Source organism: Typopeltis vanoorti, chromosome 1 (assembly GCF_054136105.1).
Source record: "Typopeltis vanoorti isolate ZY-2024b chromosome 1, IOZ_Tvanoo_1.0, whole genome shotgun sequence".
NCBI classification, from domain to species: Eukaryota; Metazoa; Arthropoda; class Arachnida; order Uropygi; family Thelyphonidae; genus Typopeltis; species Typopeltis vanoorti.
In genome coordinates, this window is record NC_143549.1 from 179,965,826 (window position 1) to 179,985,000 (window position 19,175).

A 19,175-nucleotide genomic window follows, 5' to 3' on the forward strand; every position below is an offset into this window, starting at 1 on the left:
GAGTGTTACAGTCTTTTACCAGTGTCATAAAACAAAAGTCCTGTCTAGGATTCAAGGAATCTTTATAAGGCCTTTTCACCTGAAGGAGAGTTAGCCAGTCTCATGTGAAGGGAGCAAGTTTTTCTCTTGGAATATTGGGATTTTTCATTCTTCAAAATAAACTGACTAGAGAATGCATTCAGTTTACAAACATTGTAAACTGCAGAGAGGATTAACCATCCTGTCATTACATTAATTAGTATTCTACAAAGCCAAATAGCTGTGAAAAGCTGTTGAGCCAACACATAATGGAAAGATGAGGTGATGTGGTGTTTTAAAAATACTTAATGAAAAAAATTTTATTTATACTTTTTTTATGTTGTAATATTATGTTTAGTTTGTCATTTATATCAATGTAAATATTATTATTCTTCTATTTTATTAGAGATAAAATGATGCATTCTCAGGTAGAACAGCGTATTGCTGAACAAAAGCAATTAGTGCATCAACTGCGTTTGAAAGAATGTGCCATTCATCAAGAACAGCGAGCACGTAAAAACCATCATAAACTAAGAGTATTTTAATGAAATTTTAAATGGATTCTGTGGATTGAAGAGTTTTTTAGTAATAAGTGCTGTATCACCTTTTGGATACATTTGCAAAGAAGAAAAGTAAGTACCAGTGAAATGTTGAAAATCCATGTGAGCCACTCCAGTTAATGGAAATATAAATTATTATTTGATTCTGCAGAAGATACCAAAGCCTCATCATCATCCTTTGGAAAAATAAGACTGTTATCCACTGTATAGTAATAAGTATATAACCTATGTAGGTTATATATTTAACTTAAATATATTGTTTAAATTTTATTATGTTATATAAATATTCGGTTTACTTTTATCAGTTGTTAACCAATAAATTAATGTTTGTTGATTTCTTATTAATCACAATCTGTAAATTATTACTAAATAACTGTATGCAAATAATTTGAAGTGTAAAGAAGAAATAAGCATAAATGTAATTGTCATATTCATTTTATTCAACTTAGAAGAAACAAATTACTTTGTGGTTGTAATGGAATCTTATGTGGAGATTAGTTTTATTTGCTTTATTTATGAAAGCATAAGGAATCATGAATCTGAACTTCCAGTGATCATGGTGCAAGTATAGTTGGTCATTGTGTGTGTGTGTATAGTTCAAGAGTGAATATTCAGGGTGCACTAAGTGTGGGTACACTTCCATGGAATAGCAATATCACTGATATTATATTTTTGCATTTATTCCCATTAAAGACTCCCGCAGTTGTTTTCTGGCTTTGAGTGATTCCTAAAATTAAACACAATATACTAATGCTCCACGAAGAGGACACTTTTTGATGTGTAAACATTGCATCACATTCACGTTAATAGCCTGGATTTGCAGTCACAAATACATATATCTTTGAGCCCTTTGATCAGACATACAGATGACGCAGCAGGTCAAATTCTTAGTGTTCTAGTGGTTTTAAACGGCCCAGAAGGTGAGGCAAGGTGAGTGCTAAGACAATAGCAGCTAGAAATCAGTGGCTGTGATTGGTTATTGTGTCAACCAATCCAGTTGAGCATTTTCATTTGTCATGAGTTGCTGTTTTGTTTTCTGTTTTGCGTGCATGAAGTGTGAACTGACTATTTATAAAATTGGTATTGCGTACGTATTTAGGACACCAATATAGATAAGCAATTTTCTATAAATAATTTCTAACATTTTTGTCCATATTTACAATGGGAAACATTGTTGATGATCACCTGACTGTCTCGTTTTCTGCTAGAGCTTTTGCAGATTGTATGAGGGGTGGAACTTGTGCATAAATAAGTAAAATGAGTTATTTCAGCCTTTCTTTGGCTCAATATGGAAAAATAATAATTTCTCAAGTGATTACTTTTTTCAATTTTTGTGCATATTATATGGGCTGTATTTAAAAATCGTATCAAAATTTAAATTATCTGTGTTTCACTCTAGTATTTGTCAATAATAATCTAATCTCACCACGAAGTGTAAACTCTTTGTGCTTCTCACATGGCACGCGTGAAGCATAGCTATTGTTCATTTGACTTTTATACTTTCCATATTTAAAATTATATTAATTGATAAATTAAAGTATTCAAAGTTATTCTACAGTTAATTACATTAGACCAATTAAGATGAGCGCTGATGTGCTATGCACTCTTAAAACTTTCATACATCAAATTGACGTGAATTTTGTAGCACAGGTTGCATAAGCCACATGACAGCACACGACAACATTAATATAGATGTATTATATTATTGAAAACAGTATATATAAAAAAGCATGGGAAATAAGTTTTTTTAATGAATATATATACATGTATGTTAACTATTTTGTTTCTGTAATTAGGAAAAGGCTTAACAGATATTTCACCCTGTTGTAATGAAAAAATTCTCAATTGCTAAAAAGAATGTTAAGTGCAACTGTTGTAAATAATTATGTATGTAATTTTTGTGAGTAAAGTATTATTTTTAAACTTTGATTTTATTTATTGTGAAGTTATAACCCTGGTATACAAAATGTTATCTTGCGCATCATTCAGTTATCTTGCATAACTGAAATTCATTACACATTTTATTCATATTCTCAGTTTGTAACGCAAAGCTTAAATATTTAAATATTTGCTACAATTAAAAAATAAGGGATTTTTAGATGTTTTTTTGCAACAATGCACAAGCACCATATTAGTATCTCTTTGTCTAATTGATTGTATAATTGAGAGATTAATTTGTGTTTTTTTATGTAAATACTTTTCTAGTCATTAATCTTATTTTAATGATATATGGTAATGGCAAAACTTCCACTTAGAGGAACTGAGTGGAACATAACTTTTTAGCCTGTTATGCCAGACTGTTTCACATTAGATAGAAACTCTGTTCATATTCCTTCTGTCAGGTGGATGTGTTTTTACAATTTTTTTAAATATATATATATATATATATATATATGTGGCATGCCAGTTTCACTTTCAGCAGAATTTTATTTGTAAAAATTATTTGTGAACTGTCTTAAGGGTAGGTATAGAAAATCTGAAGTGTTTTATCTTATTTCAAGTCATGTAAAAAAAAGTGTTATTTGCATTTGAAAATTGGTATTGCATAAATTAGTTGGTTTCTGCACTTAGTGAACTATATATGAATGCCGAGCAGTATTTCAGTTTTATGGTATTATCTACAAAAATAACAAAAGAAACTGTCAATCATTAAAATTAGTAGGTTTCCCTTTCCTTCTTAATTCTAGCAATATGAAGATTGGCACTGCATATTCTAGCATTATGAACTGGTGTAACCACGTTTTCCACAACTGAGATGTTTTTCAAAACAATTAATAAAAAGTTGCTTGGGAAAAAGGAGAGGAGGATGCAAACTCTGTAGGAAGAAAAAATTGCATGTGTGTTTCTAATTATCTTCATTGACTTTCTGGAGAAGCTATGATATTGCTGTTAGTAATGTCTTCACATTAGTTCAGGATATAAGGGATATACAGAGGATTTGAAATACTGATCATCATAAGTTTTACGCAGAATAAAAATGAATATGTTTCAAAAAAAAGTATCATCATCATCATCAAATTCCTGCCATGTACCCTCAAAGGGTGTACAGGATATTATAGTACTACATGAAAAATTTACATCGTTACTAACTTCCTTTCTACAATTTTCCTCCAAATCAGTCTGTTACTTGTCAAGACACCAACATTATCAGATCTTATATTTCTATCATCTAAGGCACTTTGTACTGCATCAATCCACCTATATCTTGGTCTTCCTCTGGATTGTTTTTCTGCCAACCTGGCAGAAAACACTTGTTTTGCTAATCTTTCCTCACCAATTCTGTTTAAGCGATTATACCACCTGAGATTAGCTCTGCTAACACATTCCTGGATGCTGACAATGTCAAGTTCTTTTCTAATATCCTCGTTTTTAATATGATATTGCCATTGATGCCATCTGATCGTGCCCCTAATCTTTCTCAGAACTCTCATATCTGTGATCTCTAGTCTTTGGTCAAGTGTTTTACTTCTGACCCAGCTCTCAGATCCATAAGTTAAAACTGGTTTGAACGCTGTCTTGTATACAGCTAATTTAGTGTTTCGATTAATTTCTCTCTTACTCCATATAAATTTTGTTGATTCTGTTGTTTATTTCCATATTAATTTACCATCTTCACTAAAAATCATGACTAAGTAGCTGAAATGTTGTACTTGTTCTATAGGTTCTCCATTCACATTGCAGTTCATATTTTCAATGCTTCTGCCTATTTTCATTGTCTTTGTCTTTTTATTGCTGACCTTCATACCATATCTATTACAACAGTTATTCAATTTAGTCAGGGAATCTTGCAACAGATTTATTTAGAAGTATAGCATCGTCTGCATAAAGCAAAGAACTGACATTAACATCTCCAATTTTGATATCATGTTAATACCACTTTCCTTCATAATGTGATCCATATAGATAATGAATAATAGAGGGGATAATGTACATCCTTGTCTCACACCAGATTTAACATTAAACTATCTTCCTGTACTTCCTTCAATTCTAACTACTGACTTACAATTCAAATAAAGACTAAGTATTGCTTGATATAATGTCCCATTGACACCATATAACTATAGCGTATTGAATAGCTTCTCTCTTGGCACTTTATCATATGCCTTTTCCAGATCGACAAAACTTAAATACAGATCTTTGTTATATTCCCATGATTTTTCAACTATTTGTCTTAAAGTGAAGATCTGAACCTTACAGCCTCTATTTGGCCTGAATCCAGCTTGTTCTTCCACAATTCTTCTCAACTGTTTCTCAAGTATAATGGCATAAATCTTGCCAGGAGCACTCAGTAGGGAAATATCTCTGTAATTCTCACATTCAGAATTCGTTCCTCTGTCCAGGCCTTCTGAACTATGCAGTGCAGCCACTGTAAGACTTTTATACCACCATACTTCAGCATTTCTGGTCGAATATCATCTACTCCTGCTGCCTTTCCACATTTCAAGCCTTTGATGGCTTGCCACTTTCTTGATATTTATTTTCTATGTTCTTGCTAAAGTCCTCCCATGACTTTTGTTTAGCTAGTTTGACACAGTGTTTAGGTTTTTTACATTTGTCTCTATATTCTCTAAGAGCACAAGCTGACTTATTTGCCAGGAACTTTTGATATGCTTTCTTCTTTTCCTTCACTGCCTGTTTAACTTCCTGTGTCCAATATTGAGTTCTGATTTTTCTATCCTTGCAGAACTCACCACATGCCTCTCTGGTTGAATCAGTGAGGGTTTTCTTCAAGACTTGCCACTGAATCTCCAAGGTTTGGTTCCTGTTCTCAAACTGTTTCATTTTTTCTTCAATGAACTTTGTGTATTTCAGTCTACAGTTTACATCTGAGAGCTGCTCAACTTTTATTCGCTTTAAAACTTTCTTACGTGTTATTCTTTTCAATATGAAATTCAATTTTATCCTTCTCAAGACTAAATAGCCATCCCTTCCAATTTCAAATCCTCTGTACACTCTGGTGTCCTGCACCAGGGAGAAAACATCACTATCAACAATAACATAGTCAATGAGACTTTTCTTATTCCTAGCCCCTTCTCTCCATGTGTATTTGTGCATATTTTTATGTTGGAACATGGTGTTAGTAATAACCAGTCCATGTCCTGAGCAGAAATCCAACAGATATTTGCCATTATTATTAGCTTTGCTCTTTTGTCCAAATTTTCCCAAAATATTTTTGTATGTCTGACAATCATTTCCTACTCTGCTATTTAAATCCCCAACAAGGACCAACTGTTCCTTTTTCATTGAGTCAGTTGTTTTCTCTAAAGCCTCAAACAATTCCTCCACTTCTACATTAGTAGAACCTTCTTTGGGGACCATAGGCACAAATAAGTCTCATTGTCCAGTTCTCCATTCTGATATTTGCCCACATCACTCTACTTGAGACTGCCTGCCATTCAAGAAGATTAGCCTCATATTTTGTGTTGAATACTATGGCTACTCCTTCTTTTCCTTGATTGGCATTGCCTGAATATAACATTTTGTATATCAAAAAAAAGTAAGATATTAAAAAAAAAGGATTGAAGTCAGCATCTTTCTGAAGTAAATCCTTAGAGAATCAGTGGCAAACTTAGATGAAAGCATTGATTCAGCGAGAAGCATGTGGTGAAGTTGCTTTTATAAAAATCCAGACTTCACAGTGAATCCAAGGAGTTAAGACTCCTTGGATATCAGTAGATGCCTTGAAAGAAAAGAAAAAAAAAAAAGAAAAAAAAATATATATATAGAAAAGGCTAAGCTGTGCGTAAAAGTAGCTAAAAAATCATGGGAAGACTGGTAAGAATATAGAATATACATATTAAAGAAGAAATAGTGGAAAGAGTCCTGTGATGTAATTACTTTGTATGATTATTAAATGAGATAGGCACTGACAGAACAGTGAAAAATTATTGATGAGGAATCAATGAGGAGCTTATCAACATCTGAGGTAGATAATTCAGAAGATTATATGCCATATGATTACAGTGACATAAAACAGTATGAGGATTATGGAGGATTCTCCCTAAACAGTGTTTCAAGATTTATGCATGCATATTTGGAGCTAAGGAAAAATTGTATAAGAGAAACTTGGAGTGAAACAAGCCTCTAGCCATGTATGGGGTTGTCAAGATCAGATTTCTATTTTAAGACAAATATAGTTGAGAAATGAGGAGAATCAAACTTTCTGAACAATCCTGAAAATTCCATCAGGACCAGGATACTTTTGGCATCCACTTTGAACTATTGATTTTTGAGTGAAATATCAATCGACTTTGAGTGTAGCACGTTTCTAAAGGTAGAAGGGCATTTTCGAAAATCACTGCAGATTGAAGGAAAAGTAACGTGCCAGGAGGTTGCCTTTTCTGTGGTATGTAGTAGAATCATTTGAATGCAAAAGAGATGGAAGTAGGATTGAACCAAAGTTGCTTTAAAAAAAAAAAAAAATTCACAATTGTAACATTGCAAAACTTAGCACATGTTGGTTGCAGGCAGCATCGGCTCGTACATAGGCAATGCGGAACTGCAGCACCTCCAATTTTTCTCGATATATAAATATATTTCTTAATTTCTTTATATTTGCTTGTAATATTTAATTTTATCATCAACAATCCTATACAGTTCTCTTATTTTGTATAAAAAATAATAAAAACCCATCTTGTAGCACTTAGGAGGGCGAAGGACGTTAGCAGCACTTGTTTACTACAGTGTCATATTGCTATGCGCCAAGCATATGCACGTCATAGTGAGATGCGAGCTATTAGCGTAATGCGGCACTGTCCGTCGCGCAGTTCCACTGTTTATATGCAATTTGCGTCAGTAGTAGTGTTCGTAGTGCTTATCGTGTTTACTCCGTAAACACAATATATCCCATGATCAACAAAGAAAAACTTTAAACTGAACTTCGAGTATTCTACAGTAGACCCGACATGCATGCATGATTATTGTAAATTAATTGACTTGTTAAAATTTATAACAGAAAATAATTTTGATTATGTTCTTAGTGAAATTACTGTATTGATAAAAATTCTCTTGACAATTCCTATGACTACATCACAGCCTGAATGCTGTTTTTCAACATTAAAGAGAATAAAAACATTTCTGAGGAGCACTATGAATCAGGATAGGTTAAATGCACTTGCGATGATTTCAACGTAGAAAAAAATTCTTCAACAGTCACACAAACATCAAGGAAAAAGTTATTGACCTTTTCACTCTAAACAAAACAAGAATGGATTTTATTTTTAATTATACTAACTATAATTTTATCACTAATAATCAATATTTTTTTATGAAACAAAAGAAGAATATATTTTATTTTAAAGTAATTTTGAATTATTCCAACTGTATAATTTTATCGTTAATAAACAATTTTTTTTTTCAAAATTTTTACCGTAATTTTGATATTTTATCCAAACACTTGTACACTGTACTTACAGTGTGTATGTATATTTCGAAAGTTGCAGCATCCCCACGATTTCAAGCCATTAATTGCAGATAAGAAGAAAGAAATTTGTTTACATGTTTTTTGAATAGTTGAAAGTCCTTTCCAAAGAATAGAGGTGAATGGAATGCAAGAGAAGTTTCTTCAATAAGTTCGAAGGTTGTTGATAAATGGATGTTATCCAGCAGCTGCTGCTCTTACAGTTTTGGAAAAACGTGGAGGAACAATAGTGGCCATTCTAGCAGAACATTGACCATGAAATGATCTATAGACACAACATCTATGAGAGAGAGAGAAAGGATTGGAGTGATTCTTTATGAGGAGATCATAATCTGAGTGCTCTCTTCTGAATAGAATTGAGTAATGCTCTCGAAGCTTTGGGTACAGTGTAAACAGTATTCTATGCTCAGGTGGATTTGGGATTCATTTGGTAGTTGTTATATAGGCAAAAGATAGTGCTGTTGGTGGAAAGTACACTTAGTTTTTTGGCAGCTGCAGAAACTGGTTGAGGAATGTTTGGACCAAGAAAGGCTTTTTTTTTTATTTTATTTATTTTTTTAATGTGTATGTGTGGGGGATTATATAGGATTGCATTTTGGTAGTGTTTTAATTCACAAGATTATCCACCAGAAATCCATTTTTTTGTAAAGCAACTTTTCTACTTTTAGTCGCAAAAATTATTCTGGTTGTGCTGATAGATTGCTTACAGCTATTTCAGCTTGGACATAAGCAGAAAAGGGAAATGAAGGTTTTGATGAGAGCCAAATGTAATATGCCCAGCTTTTCTCTTGGACAGCTTCTGCATGTTTCTTGGAAAACTATGATAATTGATGAAGGGTCGCAGTGGTTGTTGGGGAATAAATGTTCCCATACTACTAATGAAACAGGACTGAAATCATTCCCAACCAGCTATAGAAATCATGAAGATTATCCCTCATGGCAATTTTAGGATTCCAGACAATACTTGGATGAGATTCGGTTAAATGTTCTATGGTATAAGAAATCAACACTAGTTTATGATCAGAATTTCTTAGTGGGCAAACAATAACAGCGTATATTCAGAAGTGAATATTCAAAATTATTCTCATAATTTTCTCCACTAACAATGTAGTGGAGAAAATGAAGTAGTAAATCAGTTGATAGAATGAAGCAGAGAGATTTTAGCTAAAAAAAAAAAAAAAAAAGCAAATTCCAAATTGGAAATGGTCTGTTATCTTAAATCAGAACAAACGTGTACAATTTCCATTTTTGAGAATCAAAGCTTGTGAGAGAAATCAGAAACAATTTCTAAATTCTCTCAATGTTCTTCAAGCATTCGAATAATGCTTGAAGAACATTGAACTTTGAGTTTCTATTAAGAAATGTAAGTGCAGTTTAAAGATGGAAAGGAATATCATTGAAGTTGGAACTAAGAAGGCATATATTTGTAAAGTGGATCAGGAAGGCTTAGTGGCCTTGGCATTTCCCTTGACACACCACTATCCATATTCCTTCCAGGCACATATGTGAAATAACTTTAAAAATTGTACCTTCAAAAAAGAAAAATGGTGGTCGCTCTATGATTTCTCATGAAATGATGAAAATATTACAATGCTTAAAAAGTCTATTTGCTGAATTCAAACATGCTTTTTCTCCTCTTCAAGTTTGTAATAAGCAAAATGATGTATTATACTGGGCAATGAAATTCACCTAGGCGGCCTGTAATAATATGGAAGTTTGGTTTGTTTTTTCTGCTGAGAGGTGCGAATGTTACACCTTTATCCTGCTTATGTTACTTCACTCCTAGACATTTTCTTTCAGTATTCAGAGGTAATAGACCCACTAATGCACGAAGAGGTAGGCAGAGGATTTGATTGTTGCAGACTAACTGGACCGCACTGAAGTTCTTTTGTAGTTTCTTGTGCGTGGCAAGCTGCCTCCTAAGTTTGTCCTTCAAAGTTTAATCATCGGAACTAAAGCTTTAAAGTGTGCTATCATAGTTATGTTAATACATCTTCTGATACAATTACCAGATCCAGCACTCTCGAACCTCGGGTCTGGAAAGTTCTGATAAACACCTAGACAAAAATGATATTAAACCAACTGATATAACCACAAGAAAGAACATGCTTGTAGCAGAGTTGGGTTGGTATTCTTATGTCCTTATATGTTCTTTCTTGTGGTATATCATTTGCTTTAATTTAATATAATTTTTGTCTAGGTGTTTATCACAACTTTCAACTCCCCCCCCCCCATAATTCTTTCTCTCAGTAACTAAATTCTCTTTTCGTCCTGCAATGTGTCCTTTATTTCTTCCAGTATATGTGCCATAGTTGAAGTCTTCCATAATAATTACTCAGCATGCTTTCATTGTGCTAATCTGCTTGTACATGATATCTACATCTTTCTGTGCAGCATCCCTGCCCTATATATGAGTAAGCTACAGATAGCCTCAAATGTACCATATCGTTCCTCCTGCATTTCTTCTGCTGGACTTCTACTTTTGTTGGCTGTAATTCTATAGCTATTGTAAGTAATACTCCTGTCCTATTCTTTCTATACTCCCTGGAAATATGATACTCATTGCATTTTATCCCTTCCCCTTCCATCTACCAAGTCTCACAAATGGTGACAATTTTTGTTTATGTCCAACTGACCAAAACCAAAAATTCCCCACCCTTATGTGTTACTTTTGGCATTCGTATTCATAACTGCTATATCTCCTTGGGCTATAACTAATCTTGCCTTTTGTAATGATTACCTCATTTTCGAGATCTGAGAAACTATACCGAGCATTTTTTTATTTTTATTTTTATTTTTTATTTTTTTTTTTATCATACATTAGTTCGCTTATCTGAAGAATCAGATAAAGAAGAAACCTACACACCAGTGGCGGGCCGTACATAAGCACTGCGACATCCCCAAGGAAAAAAATGAAAAAATTAAATTTTGTTTGTATTTATAAATACTAACAATGCTTACAACATTATATAAATGCTGTATAACATGTTAAAGGTTACAGCTTGTGTTTTGAGATTGATTGAATAGTTAATAATTGGAATTGTTCGATTAACGCTTTAGATTACGAAACAAATGCACTGCCGTTTGGGCAGTGTATCTTATGCTTGACTCGTTATTTCTGTGAGATATGAAATGTTTATTATTGGCGCGTGTGTTCGTGGTGAACTATTTTTTGTAAATCGTATTTTATTTTGTTAAAATAACATATAATTATTTATTTATTATAGATACAAGGCTGAATTATGAAAAGGAAAGCATGAAAATATGAAAAAAATTATATTTTTTCAATTATCGTTACACACGAAACATGCACAGCGATCTAACGCTATTCGTTTGCGCTTGTCATTGCTATTTAATACGAAACTTTTATTATTGGTGTTTGTTCATGGTGAGGATGAAATATTTTTAATAAAGCAATTTTTAATATTTAAATTTATTTATTAATAAATTCATTACTGATTAGGGGAAAAAAGTTTTTTTATTTTGCGTATGCAGCACCCCCACTTAAAATTTTCACCGGCCGCCACTGCTACACACATAAGCTCCCCCCCCCCCCCCCCTCACACACTAATGTTTCATGCTTTCCTGATTTTGCACTTCTAGTAACACATTCAAAATATAGGGAAGTTATGAGAAGAATTTTACAACTATTACAGGATTCGCTTAAGAGTTTAGGACATCCATGGCTCTAGAGATCTATGCTAGAGCAATAGTTGCTGAATTTCATCCTGATTTTCATGAAAAGGCTGCTATATACAAGACATTCCAACCACGCTGCTTTGATTTATGTGATTCAGAACTTGCTTTCTGTGATTATACAGTAGACTGTTGTTGTGATAAGTGTCCACATTCGACAATAGAACCATCGTAATGGTTGGTAGTAGGTTGTTTAGTGATTGGCTATGGTGACATGGTTTTGAAAATATAGAAGTGATTAGAAGCTGACCAGCAAGCCACGTGATCTTTAGGGTTCATACCAGGACCGTGTGCTGGTCAGCTTCTAATGTTTATAATTCTATTTTTTCAAAACCGTGTCCAGAGTCATATTTAATATCCAAATCAACTCCCATTATAGGAGCTGATTATGATTTGGGTGGAGGAATGGGCCAAAAATACCTTGGAGCTCATTTATTAACATTCACTGTTAATTGAAAGTCCACTTAAGTGATATCCGTAATTGCAAGAAGTAATGTATTGGCATTTGAGAAAAAAAGTCCGGACAAACACTAATTATCAACTATCATAATTATTAAACATTTTTATTAAATATTTTAAACAGAATTAATTTAATAAGATGAATTTGTCCCAATCTTAACATAATGATAACAGAATACCTCTTGTATTATGTTAACTTTCTTAGTAATTGTAACATCAAATGGGAACTTTAACACGGAAAAATAAAATATCAATGATTCTGTCCACACTGGCTCAAAGGGACTTGAAATAATTTTTGTCATCATAATCAAAGTTAGGTTAAAGATCAAAGTTAATGATTTTATAGGGCTTATTAATTTTTTTTTTTAAGTTTGAATAACCTAATGTAGTGTAAATCAAACTTTGTTTTTTGGGAGACTGCAGTACTTTTCAGTGAAAGAAATTATTGGAATATATATATATATATATATATATATATATTTTTTTTTTCCAATAGGAACCAAGGAGATATCTGGTTTCCCATTCAATAGCATGAGGAACCTTTATCTGGTCTCTTTCGACTAAAGATGAGTTATCCGGTCTCATACGGTTTCAGTTGTATAGACGAAGCCGTTTGGTAGGAAAGATCTAGGTTCGATTCCCGTCCAAGACATGATAAACCTTTATTTGGTCTCTTTCGACTAAAGATGAGTTAGCCAGCCTCATATGAGGGTAGGGAGTTTTTTTCACTTGGAAACTTGGGTTTTTCGTTCTCTGATTGTTCTATGTCATGTGTAAGCATGAAACAGGACAGAAGCCGTTATTTATTCTGGTGTGTGGGACAATCTACAGAAATCTTTATATAGGCTTTTTGAATTGAAGGTAAGTTTAACCGATTTCATGCTGAGGTAACAGTTTTTTTTTTTTTTTGTAAACGGCTTTTCCATCTCGCATACAGGAAAGTCGGTTACGAGAAGACACATCATTTACAGGCAATGTATATACTATTGTTGGTAGTAGCATCATGTACAAGGGTGGTCTGAAAAGTTCTCGGCCTTGACCATAGATAGCAACATTCGGCAAGATTTTTTGCCCTAAGTTGGCACATCTGCTATAAAACATTCATGTGAAATTGGAAGTCATTCTATCAAGTACTTTGTTTTATACAGCTGTCTGAAGCAAAAGTGTCTGTATCCCTTGAAATGGATAAAATTGAGTATCGTACAGTGTTAAGATTCTTTGTAAAAGAAGGTTTAATGCCAAAAGAAATTCATTTGGTCATGAAAGTTTATGGGCACTCTTCGTTTTCGACAATTATGAAATGGGCTGCCGAGTTTAAACGTGACCGTACCAGCCTTGAAGATGATCCACGTGAATGAAGGACGTCCAAAAAAGTGTAACAACGCTAGAAATCATTGAAGAAGTGCACAATATGGTATTAGATGACTGGCTAGTCAAAGTGCGTGAAATTGCTGAGACTATAGGCATTTCAAAAGAACGTGTAAGATATATTTTCATGAAGAATTGCAAATGAAAAAGCTTTGTGCAAGATGGGTGCCATGCTTGATTGAGAGCAGATCAAAAATGCACTCGCATGAAAATCTCAAAGTGCTTGGAGCGTTTTAACAACAATAAAACTGATTTTGTGCCTCGATGTATTACTATGGATGAGACTTGGATTCACCATCACACACAGAATTCAAACAGCAGTCAAAACAGTGGACAAGCCAGGTTGTTCAGCTCCAAAGAAGACAAATTCGGTTCCATCAGCAGGAAAGGTCATGGCATCAGTGTTTTGGGATACTAAAGACATTTTGTTTATTAATTATCTTGAAAAGGATAAAACAATAACGGGGGAATATTATTTCGATATTTTAACCAGACTAGACAAAAAAATTCGCGAGAAAAGACCCGGTTTGCAAAAGAAAAATCTTTCATCAGGACAATGCACCTGCACACAAAAGTGTTTTGGCAATGGGAAAATTAAGGGATCTGCACTATGAATTGTTGGAACATCCACCCTATTACACAGATTTGGCTCCCTCTGACTTCCAACTCTTCCCAAAACAAAACCTTCCTCGCTGGTCAGCGTTTTTCTTCGAATCAAGAGGTGATTGCAACTGTAGATGGGTATGTTGCAGATCTTACTGAGAACCACTACAGGGACTGGATAATTGTGCTGGAGCATCACTCGTGTCTTAAGGGAGATTATGTTGAAAAATAAAGATAATTTTGAAATCTTAAATTCGTTTTTCATTGTCAGACCGAGAACTTTTCAGACCATCCTAGTATTTAAGAAAAACGACGGTAGTAGTATAGGATGCACTCTGAACCAGATCAAGATAAGTGACGTAATTTGTTAGTTGTAAATAAGTGATGTAATTGTTTAGTTGTAAATAAGTGACATTATTGTTTTGAATGGAAAGGGAAGATATATTAGTGGATAAGGATTCGTGCCGTGATTGGTGGGACAGTTTAAACCAAACAGGGGTAGGGTGAATGGGGGAAGCAATGTTTGTGTCATGGATGTGTGTTGTTATCAGATGAAGATTAGTAACGTCCTTTGTTAGTTGTAAATAAGTCACGTTATTATTTTGAATGGAAAAGGAAGATATATTAGTGGGTAATGATTCGTGTCATGATTGGTGGGACACTATAAACCAAACAGGGGTAGAGTGAATGGGGGGGAGTGACATCAGTGTCCTGGATGTGTGTTGTTATGAGATGTAGATAAATAAATGGTTTGCGTATGACATTATGGGTGATGGATAGTGATAAGATAGAGTTTGGAATATTACTCGGGGACCCCAAATCTTTCAAGGACATCATGTGGTGTGTTTGTTTCGTATATAGCATTGTGGGTAAATTTAGAGATAAGGAGTCGTGTCGTTATCTGTTTGGAAATTTCTGGGCAACATATGTCTCAGTGACATCAGGACATGTTTTGGTTTGCCTCTGGATTTGTGGATGATGTTTTTGAGATAATATATCTTGCAATTTCCCAGGGTGAGAAATATTCATCATTCTCGAGTTTTGTGTTTGGTTGTCTATAGATGGCAGTACTAATTTTCCAATATTGTTTGGGGTATTTCTTTCCTGTTAAAGGCTATGGGAATTCATAGAGTAGACTCGAGATGGCGGCAGCGTTTCGAGCTTTATAGAATAATTTAATTATATGCTAGTGTCCCTCAAACACACTTTTTTTTATCATATACATAACCCATCAGAATATTTTGATTTGTCTACGTTTAAGATGTTAAACTTCATTACTTTTTCGAATTAATGTTATCTTTTTTACAAAATGTTTGGCTATTGGTATTTTTAGTTTACAGTCAAGAGAAAAACCAAATGGCATTTAAAAAACATAAATTAAAATAAACGGAGACTTTAAATGGATTACCAACAACTTTTGTATGTAGTCTAGAAATTCTAATGATAATTTAAATTACTTACAGTTTTTCCAAAATAGCTCTTCTAAATGCGAATATTCCAAAATAGTTGAATTTTATATCCACAGCACAACACTCGCTCACACATGAGTTGAAAGAACAATATTTCTGTAAATAACCAGAAATTCTAGTTGACCAAATCCTTTAGATTTCCATCCATTTGGTAGTCTTTGTTAATTCCTACCCACAGTGCTCATGTTTTACCAAGCTATCTCTCCACAATGACATCACAGTATTGAGGCTACATGTGGCTTTCTGTTTTTGGAATTCTGGTAGATTTGTTATTAGGACTCGTAATTTTTTTTTCTCTCTTTTATTTTAAAAATCAGTTAACTACATTTTTTCTAGCCAGAATAACTGAGCAATAAATAAATAACTGTGTGTGAATTTTTTCATTAGTCTTTCTTGAAGATTACTCATTAATTTACTGTCTTACTTTTTGGTCCTCTTTCAGTTTCCAATGGTGACTAAGTGATTTTAGCAATCACATTAAACTATGGTTTTTACACTAGAGGCTACAATTTTCCATTAACTCAACATGTCCTTTCCTGACTAATATCTGCCAATGACTGACAAATTCGCATCTCTAGAAGCATAGAGATGCGAATTTTGTTTACAATAATTAAACAGAATTGCATTAAGGTATAATGTTATGAATTTATATATCAATTTGGAATCAGAATAACTGAGTAAAGTTTTACTGTGGAAAACCCAACAACAGCATGCCTCTTTGTTCAAAAAAAAAAATCAGCTAATGCCTTTTTATACCCGTATACACGTATATAGGGAGTAGGTGAGGCCGTTTTTACCAATATCTAACTTTTGGAGACTGAGTGGGCAGTTCAATCTCCACTAGTACCCAATCAGAGATAGCTAGTCCAAGGCTATCACTAATTAAGCAGCAGGCAGTGAAGAGTGACGGCTGAACAAGTACCGCCATCTCGTGGTCCCTAACCCTCGTATTTAATGTCTGAGATAATGTGGGTTCTACAGTCGATTTTCTTGAGTATACGGGACAAAAACCCGAGTTCCTAGGAGAAAACACCCGCTTGCCCGTGCCAGAGATCGACTAACTCGGGAACCAGTTGAAAAAAAGCTTAGAAAAATTTCCTCTAGTCGCCGACTAGACTCGAAATCAAGTCTACCTTCGTGCAGCCAAGTGCCATGGTGTGCAAACACCACATCCACTGAGCTACACAAATACACATTTAATATTTTGTATTGCTCAAATATTAAATCACCAAATACTAACAGTTACACTTCAATTCCAAAGCTCTGAACTTACTTATGTAACTGAAATTTATTTATTTTTCTTTATTTAGCATTAGTAAGTTTATGTAATGAAAATGAGACAAACAAGGTTTTTTTGCATTCCTAATTAAATAAAAATTGAGACATTAAACTTAACACGTGTCTAAAAGCAAGGTTACCATATTTCTTGAAAACAATATGCAACAATGTCAACCATCAAAAAAAAAAAAAAGAAAGAAAGAAAGAAAGGGAGAAAGAAAGAAAAATTGTAAACAAAAATAAAATGTTTATCTTCGAATAACTATTTATGATGACAGCAAGCAAGAAATTCATCATATTTTTCAAAGTTTTGAAATTCATGCAAATATTGTTTTCATCATTTGGTATCATTTAAATGAAGAACGGATCTGGCTATTAAGTTCGTTAATGTTTTTTTGTTTTTCTTCCAATGGTGAGTATTATTTGATATTTGCATGTTGATTCACTTGCTATCTGCATGCTATGATACCTTTTTATTTCTACAACAAACTTTTTAAGAGTTTAGTAACTTGATTGGTTAAAATATCTAATGTCTCTCTCTCTCTCTCTCTCTCTCTCTGTAAATAACCAAATTCTAAGTGGTATTGTTAGAATTTGGTACGACTGTTTTTTTTTCTAGTCTGGTGAAAGTATCTACAGATGTAGTAACAAAATTGTCACTTTTCAGTTCATTGGTACTTTATTCACAAAACTACAATTCTGTTATTTGCTTTGGTCTCTGTTTTTAATTCCCCCAACACTAGAATGTATGGGTGGTTATGTTGTGAAATACGTTTTGACTCGCACTCACGTCACTTGATTTTATCTGCACACTATGATACCGTTTTTATACAGCAATCATTTTAAGAATTTTAGTAACTTGTTGGGTTAAAATATCTATTGTCTCTCTGTAAAATAACCAAATCCTAACAGTTGTACTTTAAGTACGACTGTTTTTTTTAGTCTGGTGGAGGTATCTACAGATATAATAACAAAATTGTCACTTTTCCGGTGAAATCTTATCCACTAAAATTCTGGCTATTAATTTAATACCCAGTTCCTTTTGCTTGCAAAAGTTGACACAATTTTTTGAAATATTTCAGGGCTTGCATGAACAAATAAGACTTTTAATTCACTGAGTGGATTTTCAAAAAAGTCTCCAGTCAGTTTGTGGTAAGAAATTTCACAAGAAAAAAATCATTTGTACTTTATTCATTTCAAAAGACATAATTATATTATTAGTATCACATCTGTCTTTTTTTGTTCTCCTAATGGAATAGAATGTGTTGTCAAGTTTTGAAAAAAAAGTTTCGACTGCTCATATGTTTTTAAAATTTTATCATGTACAAATGTTTGGAAGGAAAAGAAAAATATACCTTCTTTTCTACACTAAGCTTTTTTAAGAGTTTGGTAACGTGATGGGTTAAAATATCTACAGTCTTTCTATAAAATATCCAAATTCTAGCAGTCGTACTTTAACCACGACTGTTTTTTTTCTAGTCTGGTGGAGGTTTCTGCAGATATAGTAACAAAATTGTCACTTTTCCAGTGAAATCTTCTCCACTAAAATTCTGGCTATTAATTTAAAACCCGATTCCTTTTGCTTCTAAGTGTTGACACAGTTTCTTGAAATATTTGAGGGCTTGCTTGAACAAATAAGACATTTAATTCACTGAATGGATTTTCAAAAAAAAAGTCTCTGGTTAGTTTGTGGCAAGAAATTTCACAAGAAAAAATAATAATTTAATATATATTAATATTTAATATATATTAAATATATTTTCTTACTTAAATTGCATGACACATCAATGACAGAGAGTACAAACATTTTTTCTATACCAAACTTTAATAGTTTAAGTCACGTTTTGGGTTAAATTATTGGATTTGGATTACTTGGATTTGAAATGTTTGGATTAAAAAAAGCGTTTTTTTGCCCTGCAGTTATCAGTATCAGTTGGAGGTGACATCACTAAAAGATATCTGCAAATGTGGAACTTGCTCATCTCCACTAGGCTGAGCACACATCTTCTGGAAGAGAGGGGGAGTGAGAGAGAATAGAGGATGGGGTAGGGGAGCATTGCAGGTAAGGCCACTCTCACCTGCTCACTACTTTTTTTTTCCATCTCAACAATTTTGGACATATGAGTGAGAGAACTAGTCACATGCTCTAATATCAAAAATGCTGTTTGAGAATAAAATACTTAGCATAATAAGGACAAATAATACAGAATACCCTTTGAGCCACAGAAATAAGGTTTGCCCAAATGATGTCACAAAGTATGATAATCTCACATCAACATCATATCCAACAGCATGTGGAAACAT

At 33.4% G+C, this 19,175-nt stretch overlaps 1 protein-coding gene and 1 long non-coding RNA gene across 3 annotated transcripts in view; one reads left to right on the top strand and one right to left on the bottom strand.

The window, feature by feature from the left end:
* Positions 1 to 2,468, top strand: part of LOC150110678 (zinc finger CCCH-type with G patch domain-containing protein-like) — a 149,472-nt gene extending 147,004 nt beyond the window's left edge. For both annotated transcript variants that reach the window (XM_090395595.1, XM_090395602.1), the window contains exon 14: positions 425 to 2,468. In XM_090395595.1, coding sequence (XP_090251721.1) covers positions 425 to 563 — 139 coding nt within the window. In that variant the 3' untranslated portion in view covers positions 564 to 2,468. The remainder of the gene's footprint in view (positions 1 to 424) is intronic.
* LOC150110679 (uncharacterized) overlaps positions 1 to 19,175 on the bottom strand; it is a 62,218-nt gene that overhangs the window by 32,367 nt on the left and 10,676 nt on the right. The gene's annotated exons all lie outside the window — the stretch shown is intronic.